The sequence below is a fragment of the Cloeon dipterum genome, chromosome 4 (genome assembly GCF_949628265.1).
Source record: "Cloeon dipterum chromosome 4, ieCloDipt1.1, whole genome shotgun sequence".
NCBI classification, from domain to species: Eukaryota; Metazoa; Arthropoda; class Insecta; order Ephemeroptera; family Baetidae; genus Cloeon; species Cloeon dipterum.
The window spans coordinates 27,868,131-27,877,658 of NC_088789.1; the positions used below are offsets into that span (position 1 = coordinate 27,868,131).

A 9,528-nucleotide genomic window follows, 5' to 3' on the forward strand; every position below is an offset into this window, starting at 1 on the left:
TGCAGGGCAAGAAGACCTCGTGTTCGCAGCATTTATCAAGAGTAAATTATATCCAGGTCGGCGTTTGCGAATATGAAATAATAGTCGGCGATTCCCGGGGCAATAACGACAGAATAATGACGGGGCAATAAAGCACGCGGCGGCGGCCGCGCGCTTCTTTGATTGATGCCCAGCGTGCCCCATCCCTGACGGCCGGCGGAAAAAGACCACGCGGTTGCAATCGGCACGACCCGGTCGGAGCCGCGCGTCACTCGAGCCAAGGGAAAAATGGCTCATTCGCCGAAGTTATATAATAATAACGAACGCGCGCGCATAAATTATCAGCGAGCGCGTTTATTATGCGCGCAAAAGTATGGTATTTTATAACACTTTCTTTCTCAAGACACGCGCATGCAGCGCATCAAAGGTCAGGCATGGCATCTCCATGTGAACCGGGGCACTCTCGGCGGCATTCGTTTTTTTTCCACGTTTCAAAACATTCTGTGCAGCACGCGGACTGACGGATGGATGGATGGGTGCTCAAGGGCCCTGCCTGCCGCACTCATTAGCCCCAGCGGCCGGCGGGCCCCCACCCACCCACACACCGCCCAAACCGCCGACGCGCGACTCCTCCTTGTTCCCTGCGCGTTTCACGCAAAAACGCCACCTTCGCACAGCGAAAGTTGTTTTGGGTATAAAAAGGCTGTGTCCGGCAGGGTGAGGCATATCCAGTGTGAACGTCTTCAGAGCAAAAGCCAAGCTCGGTCTGGATTATTTCACCATGAGAGTGAGTTTTTGAATTTCAGTATTTCTATTTAGTTCGTTTTCAATTAATTACTGAGTTTATTCTTCTCTTAAATATTTTATTTAAATTAATTTTTCAAGTTAACACCAGTGAGAAATGTTCACTACTTACTAGGCCGTTGGCCGCTTTTGAGAGTGAAATATTTTTTAGAATTTTTTAGAGAACCTTAAGGAAAAAAGCTTGTTTTACTTTTTTATTTTATTTGGCTTGTTTTTATTAGAGTAATTCCAATCTCAAATTGGCCCTGGATGGGCCAGGTACCCTGTACCATATTATTCAATATTTAATTCTAATTGATACTGAAATGGTGGGCAGTTAAAATCAAATCTTGTATTATTTCAATTTTTATATTTAAGTCATTATTTATTTAAACTTTAAACTTTTATGCATTGACTAAGTAAAATATTAAAAAACATTTTTATTACCTCATCTTCCTTACCTCTATTTTTTATATTTGTAAACATTTTAATGAAATTTTTTGGATTTGTTGTCAAGCAGTTGGCGTTCGTTTGTATCGCGGCGATGGTCGGAGTGGCCCTTGCCAAACCGCAGGGCTACGACTTCCCGAGCCGCAACTCCGGCAACGGCTACGACAACAACGACCGCCAGGGGTTCGGTGGTAGTGGCGGCGGCGGCGGGGGAGGCTACCCTGACAGGCAAGTCGTGAGCCAGCGGCCCCAGCAATACACGCTGGGCACGGAGCTCGATTTAGATGATGAGCTGTACAGTAGTACCGGTGGAGGCTATTCCGTGTTCAATCGCACCGACTTTTACCCCCGCACCGCTGCTGTAAATAGAGTGCAAACCTTTTTCCCATCCTCCTCGCCACCCTCGGTGGTCTCGACTGCCGCCCCTCTTAACCGTTTCGTCACCAGCAGCACGGACAGGAACAACTACCGCCAGGGGAACAACGGCTACCCTTCAACCCGGCCGTCGCGGCCTCGCTTCCAGCAGTCCAGCACCACCACCAGAAACCCGTTTAGCGCGTCCCCTTCTGGCTACGGAGGTCAGCTCGGAGGAACCGGCTTCGGCGATCGATTCCCTAGCCGTGGTCAGCAGTTCGCCAATAATAATGGCGGTTTCTCCTCCACCACCAACCGACCCGTGGACCAGCAGCAGCCGTTTGCGGGCAACTTCGATCGCGTCACCAACACCGGTTTTGGCGGCTCCGGCCCTTCTGGTTTTGGGGCCAACAACCCCGCTATCGGCACCACCGCCAGGCCCATCTTCCCGGACAGCATCAACAGCCAGCTGCCCGACTCACCCTCTGTAAATACTAACTTTGCAGGCAACACCGGATTTGTAAATAGCGCTGTAAATACTGGCCGCCCTGTTTCCAACAACGTTCCTTTCGGAAATAACAATGGTCCTTCGTCCTTCAGCCGGCCGAACAACAACAATGGCTTTGGAAACGGCGTTACCAGGCCCTTCACAGGCAACTCCAACAACAATAGGCCCTTCAACAGCAACAACAACAACAACGACCGCTTTGGAAACAACAACAACAACAACAACAGGCCCTTTGGAGGAGGCAGCAACAACAACAGGCCCTTTGGAGGAAGCAACAACAACGGTGGCTTTGGAAACAACAACAACGGCTTTGGTGGAGGAAATGGCGGCAACACCGGATTTGGTAACGGCGGCAACAATGGATTTGGCGGCGGCAACAACGGCTTTGGCAGCAACAGCAACAACATCAACAGCAGCCCTACTGATGACCTTTCGGTAATGCACCCTTATCCCATCAAATTTAAATCTATAAACATTTTTTTAGGAGCCAGCCAACTACGAGTTCTCGTACGAAGTGAACGACCCTCCGAGCGGCCAGAACTTCGGCCACACCGAGCGGCGCCAGAATGACGACACCGTCGGCTCCTACTTTGTGCTGCTTCCCGACGGTCGTCTCCAGAGAGTCGAGTACACCGCTGGGGTCGGCGGTTACAGAGCCAGAGTAAGTTGAGACCTGCACCCGCAGCAATTTGCCTCTTTGCGGCATTGAAAGGACATTTTTTTATATCTTCGCATGCGTGTGAATTTAAGAAAAATGGTCGATAATTGCGTGCGTCAATTAGTGTCGCTGGAGTTTCCCACATTAAATCCTGTAACTCATTGTCACTCGTGCGTCTAGATTGTGCTTAATTGGCACTAAAAACAATTTTCGCGTGTTTCAGGTAACCTACGAGGACCAAGGAGGCCAGTTGAGGAAGTAGATATGCGATCCCACTATAGCTGCTTTTTGCCAATTATAATATTTTTGTGTATTTTTACTCGACCTTTTACAATTCCTTCCTAATTAGTGGGCCTAGCGAAAAACGCCTCTTCACGGGCACTGCCGATTAGTCGTTTGGCCCTCCAGAGACCTTTTGTAATTCAGTGTTTTATATATTATGAGTTAGTAGTGCTTGTATCTGCAAATATGCCTCAATAAACATATTTACATCAAAAGTACTGTGCCATTTATACAAATGCTTCTTATTTTTACCACATATTTTGATTCTTAAAAAAATAAATATTTTGAGACTTTTTCGGTCCACATGCAGCGTTGAGCAAAAGGCGCGCGGTTGCTACGGGCATCTAGCTTTCACCGCGCCAACTACACGCTTCGCCAATCCTCTCCGCCGCAGCGCCGGTGTATGCAACCCGCAGAGTAAATTCCCACGATGCTCAGATCGTTAGATAATACGGGCCAATTATGTGCATGAATATTACCTTACGCAAAACTATTCGGAGCAACGCCTATATTTGTGTCTGCTGCTCCATGACTTCGTGAGCACGATTCAAGCCGGGATAAAATATTCTATGAAATAGTTCAGTTGTTAGGAAATTTGTATAATTTTTACGACGACTTGAAATTAACCAACCGCAATGCAAATTTTAGCTTTTGTGCTAAAACCAAGTAGTATAGATTGCATAAATTTGCATATGAAAGCGGCTCCGACCATGTAACCCTATTGGTCAGGCTCTAATCAATAAATAATGTTTGAAACTCGCATTGAACACATTAAAAGGCACGGCTGACAAGCCAGCAATGAAACAATATTTGTGCTGGCGGCAATCAATCAGCCAAGCAACAATGAAGCTCAGCGAGTCAGCGTGCTGGCTGGTCTGCTTTTTATTCCGAATATTGACGTGCCCGCAGTTAAATAATTCACAATTGTGTTGCAAGAGTGCCATTAATGCAGCGTAACTAGATCAGTTTCAAAATAACTAACTGAAAAATAAGCAATTCACCATCTCCCTGCGTGGGCGGCGTCCAAATGCGGCGCTTGACTGATGTGAGAGAGTGATGGACCAAATTTAGCAACGACGACACCCCCGTGACATCACTACCATATACACGCCACCGTCTTACGTCACTCTTCTGACGCGGAGGACAACCCACGACCTGGAGCAGCAGGTTTCCTAGCAACTGCGCTGATAATCAGTTTCCTCTCTGCCGGCCGAGAATGCCGAGTTGCACACAAAAGTTTGCCACGCAAAACAGCGCCCGCCGCCCGCTCGCTGCCCCGGAACAAGTCCCACCGTAATGAACAATGAAGTGATTTTGATCACGTCCTTTTCACTTAGCTAAGTCGTCGCACTCTAAAAGCTCTTTTTTTTGCCATGACTTTAACCATTTTCTTAAAGCGTATAAAGCTTTACAGATAAATTGAAAAATACCTTTACTTTGAAACATAATATAACTTCAACTTAGGAAAAAGCAGAAAATTTCCCATGTCGGCGTTTAAAGTTGTGATAAAATCGGCTCAAAAGTTTGCATTAACTCCCTTCTGTAAAATCACGATTTATTTCACAATTAAGGGATTTTTTCCCTCAAAATTCGCACGCTGTTTGGTAGATCGCGACGAGAAGGATCGAAATCAAGCGAAAAAATTATTAATTTTTATAGAAATTTGGCTCAGTCTCAAATTAAACTGTTCCTCCGTCCTGATTTTAGAGATTAACTGTTGATAAATTTTACAAACAATAAACTCATTCCCATAGTTACCTGGTTTCAATTTTAATGAAATTCTTAAAATCTGCTAATTATTACAAGCTCATTAAAATAACCAAACATTTTAAGTCCATTTTTCATGCACTGAATAATAATTTTTATTTTAAAAGTAGAGCTGCAGCTTGAAAATCAGAGTTATAAGTGGGAATTTATTTTATTCACAGTTGCCTCTATTTTACTCACATTTTACCCGTTTCAATTTCAATGAAATTGATACAATTTGCTTGTTAGTATATGCACTTCATAATAAACATTCATTTAAAGTGTGATCTGCGTGCACTGAATTGATAATATTTTTTTTCTATTTTTACCGCAGCTTGAAAATCAGAGTTCTTCAGTGGAAATACATTTTTCCAACAGTTACCTGGTTTTAATTTAAATAAAATTCATATGATCTGCTAATAAGTACAGGCTCTTTAATATAAGCAGACATTTTAAATCGATTTTTCATGTATTGCACATAAATTTTTATTTTAAAGAGGAATGATAGAGCAAAATCCTGGAAAATGCTTGTTGCCAATGCATAAACTCGTCCCTTAGGATTCAGTTAAAGCCTAAATTGACCTAAGAAGCAATGTAATTTTTTGAGAAAATTGGCTGGAAAGTTACCGTGCTTTTCAAATGGTAATGGCTGTCTCCTTACTTGAAATCCGATTTAATTTCAAAACCAAGAGTTTCCCCAATAAGTGGCATTCACCGTTGGACAGATCTCGACGAGAGGAATCGGAATATGCCAAGAAAATATGTTCAAGCACTGTACATTTTGGAGAAAATTTGCAAAATTTGAATTTTTACTGTAAGAAGGTCCTTTTTTATTATTGAGAATTGTCGAACAAATTGTTTATGGCATCTAACAATTCAAATAATTTTAAATTGTTGCCCTGTATCATTCCACTTTAAAAGTAGAAACTTAGCTTGAAAATCAGAGTAATAAAAATGTAAAATGTTTTTAATTGTTGGCCTGTAAAGTGTTAAGCTCTATGTACTTTAATGCAATTATTGTTGAATAATGCTTCCCTGATGGATATCGTAAATTCCTATTGAGTTATAAATCTACTTGGCTTACACTTCCTTGTAGGAATTAGCGTCAAGTAGATTTAGAATTGAGAACAAATGCAAGCTTAAATTTCAACCGACTTTCGTAATTTGTGCAAATTTATTTCAACGTGATACAAAGTGGAAAGAATTTGCAGCAAAAAAGCGTTGTTGCTGGATAAAAAGAGGTTGGGATTGAGTGAGGAAAGGAGAGAACGAGAGAGAGAGGGAGAGAGAGAGCGGCGGTGGCGGCGGCGGCGGCGAGGGTGAAAGAAAGGACATGAATAATTCATGAGGCGGCACACTGGATGCATATGAGATAGAGGAACATATTACTCTGCGACCGTGGCTTTGCCGGGGCCAACTTTGCGCACCGTAAACGCCGGCCGGGCAGATTTTCATTAAAAGCGGCCGCACCTTGGGGGTTATTTGGGGCGAAGGCTCAGCTACAAATGGCTTACACGCCTGCCTGCGTGATATTCGCCGCTTGTTGGCCATTAGCGCAGCGGCCTTTTTGCACCTAGCCCTTTTGCCCGCCCAAATTAAGACGAAACGCCAAATCATCCGCAAATTTTCAGCTTGCCGCCGGCTCGCTGCCAAAAATAAATTCTGCCCTCACTGCTTGTTTGCAATAACAGTGACATGATGATGCGGCTTACGAATAACGAACCGATCGGCGTATGTGTCTAATTGGTGTGTGGCTAAATTGGGTTGACCTTTCATACCGAGTTAATAAAATAAAAATTCAGCACGTAAAAGGCTCCGCATTTTTACGATTTTAATTAAATCCTTCGTAAAAAGATTTATCAACTAATGAGCTATTTCAGGAGGTAAGTTTTTGAGTTGTTCTGGATTTTATTTTATTTTATTGCTTTTACGGGATATTTTTTGGCAAATTTTGAGAGTTTAGGTGTGCATTGATCTCGTCTCGTCAAGCCCGATTGAATAAACACCAATTTTGAGGTCACCTAGGCTCATTTTTGAACATTTCTGGGTGTTTTTTGGATTTAGAAAACCAGCGTCATACTTTAAAAATCCAAAACGCGCCTCAAAAGGGTCTTAGAGTGCGTGTGAACTTGTGTGAAAATTTCAAGGGGGTGTGCGGCTCCGTTTTCGAGAAATTAAATTTTGAATTTCGAAAACACGGATTTTTTGAATTTTTGCAAATGTTGTGAGCGCTAAATCTCGTGTTCTAAGCGTCAGAAATGCAAAAACAGTACCTCATTCTACTTGGCTTGACTTCCCCTGGTGAGCTTAACGATTTTCGGACGAAAAATCAAACCAATTCAGCGAAAAAAACAAAAGAAAAACTTACGGGCTCTGCCATTTACCAAAATCAATTGATCGGAATTCACGGAATTCATCTCGTCTAACTTGTTTGATAGGTTTCTTCTGAAACAGGGGAGCTAATCTAAATTAATTCATCCAATTTGGAGCTAATACCCTTTTCTGCACTTTCTCTGCTGTTTCGTAAACTCGTAAGGGGTGCGAAGAAGTTTTACGTGCCCTGGAAGAGCGAGCGGAAAGAATCCGGTTCGAGGAAAAGCAAAAAAAATATATATAAAGGATTTGCGGAAATCGGTATGGGCAAAAGAGCGTGTGTTAAATATTAGCTGCGACGTGGCGCCTCTGTGTTGTTATGGCGCCACTACGCCTCCCTCTCTCTCGCTCGCTCCCTTCTGCCGGCGGAGAGAAGAGAGAGAGACCATCGCAATAACTCGGCGCTTCTCCCTCTCTCTCGCACACACTCGGCCACAAATCTGCGCCCAAGATAAGTGGAGAGGCAGCAATTCATACCGGAGGATTACCCCCGACGCCCTCGATACTAAATTAGGATTTTATTAATACAATTTATTGCACCTGCCGCGTCGGATTCTTTACACTCAAGTTGGTACGAGCGTCGCGTCCCCAGCGGCAAATTGGATTGCTTAATATGGACGGAATGCGCAGACGATTTTATTGCACTTTTGTCGCAGACTGGGGAGTTGCAGGTGCACCATTTTTCACAGCGAAAACACGTTGTTGCATCATCCACTGCTCACGAAACGAAAGAGGAGGAGAAGAAGCTAGCTAGTCTCCGTTTGCATGCTTCAGGATCGCTTTTGCTTGACTTGCAGAAGAGAACACGGAAAAAACGATGGCAAGTTCAGTCAGTTTATTCTTTTTTTATTCAGACAACGGTGACAAGGAAACTCTTTCACGATGTAAGACGGGAGTTTTTTATTTGATGGCGTTACCGAGTTAAATTAAATCCCTAATGAGAAATAATGCTTTAAAATAGGGATGTTATACCTTCAACCGGGTTTTTGTTATTTAAAAATACTAGATTTTCTGGCCGATTTTTTGATGTACCTGAAACCGAAATGTTCGGCGTCTAAACAGCCGAAATAGGGCGTCGAAGAGGGGGGCGTAACCGAGGGAATACAATATGGCGACGCAACACGCCCCCTATTATGAGCGGTGAGCAGTGCACTCTTGCCTGACGTATCCGCGCCACCATATTGTATTCCCTCGGTTACGCCCCCCTTTTTGGTGGCCTGTTTCGGCTATTTAGACGCCGAACATTTCGGTTTCACGCACATCAAAAAATCTAGTATTTATCCACGGTGCCAAAAGTCGAAGGAAACGTCTCTGATAGGGCGATTTTTGATAGGTAGACTTTTATTTCCTATTGCTAAATAAAATTAAAACACCCTCATTTTTTTCATCAGCTTGGCAGTGCAATTTACAGTAAATCATTGTTCAATTTAACTTTTAATTGTTATACTTTTTTACTCCTTAGTTAGATTAACCCGAGCAATGTGTTTCCAGTAGGGTGCGTGCGTGCGTTAAGGAATGGTCAAGTTCAAGTAAAGTTGATCTTCTTTTTGCGATCTCGAGGCAGCGCGCAGCACTCGCTACTCGTTCGTTGCGAAAGTTGGCCCTTTGATTCGCAAAGCCGGACGAGCGGAGCGCAAACTCTGCGAACGCCACTTAATTCCCGGCGTATTGTGCAAAAGTTGGGCGCAGCAGCAAGGTTGAGTGTAATCCCGGGAGGTCTGCGACCCTCGCTCATCTCGGTAATGGGTCAGTGATCATGCAAATTAGCACGACAGCGCGTCTCTCTCTCTCCTCCAAACGCTGATGCTGCTCTCTTAATTAGAATCATAAAACCATCATTAAAAGGAGACGTACGTGAGTTTGTCTGACTGAGCTCCCTCCTTTCTTTGCACTCACTTCCGCGGCGAGTCTCGAGCCGTGTTATGCAACCTGCCTGTAGTGTTTACCCTACCGGTTGCATAGCCTGCACGGCGCCCTCCCGCGCCACCCTCGCCCACCCGGCTCGCTCTGACTTGTCGGCTTGATGCGTGTTTTTGTTGTCGTCTGGAGTGATTTCTTTCTTTCTTTCTTGCTTGCTTGCTTGCTCGCTGCTTCTTTCCGCAGTCGACCTCTTTCTCTTCCTTCCTTCTCCATCCCTCTGCCTCGCATTGTTTGTCCTGCTTTTTATGGCTGCCCTTTATCAAAATTGAAACCGCAGAGACGTCGATTTGTGTTTTTCCTTTCATGCGCAAGACGGTTTGATGCTGTTGAAAGTTAAAGAAAATGATAATAAATGTTACCATTAAATTTTGTCTAAAATGTAACAATTCAGCGACTAGTTCAACACACTTTGAGCCATTTACTGACCAGGTGTTTTAATATTAAATAATTTAAACCAGGCGTATTTTGCAAAGAC

At 43.9% G+C, this 9,528-nt stretch overlaps 1 protein-coding gene across 2 annotated transcripts; it reads left to right on the forward strand.

The window, feature by feature from the left end:
• Positions 1-669: 669 nt before the first annotated feature.
• On the forward strand, positions 670-3,250 carry LOC135944023 (putative uncharacterized protein DDB_G0279653). Of its 2 annotated transcripts, XM_065490703.1 has the most exons (5): positions 670-766; positions 1,283-1,440; positions 1,663-2,509; positions 2,559-2,735; positions 2,956-3,250. In XM_065490703.1, exons 1-5 carry the CDS (start codon positions 761-763, stop codon positions 2,992-2,994), a joined length of 1,227 nt encoding a protein of 408 aa, XP_065346775.1. In that variant the 5' UTR covers positions 670-760; the 3' UTR covers positions 2,995-3,250. The 2 variants fall into 2 exon arrangements, with proteins under 2 accessions (XP_065346775.1, XP_065346774.1); XM_065490702.1 differs by having other exon boundaries at positions 1,283-2,509.
• The last annotated feature ends 6,278 nt before the right edge of the window (positions 3,251-9,528 follow it).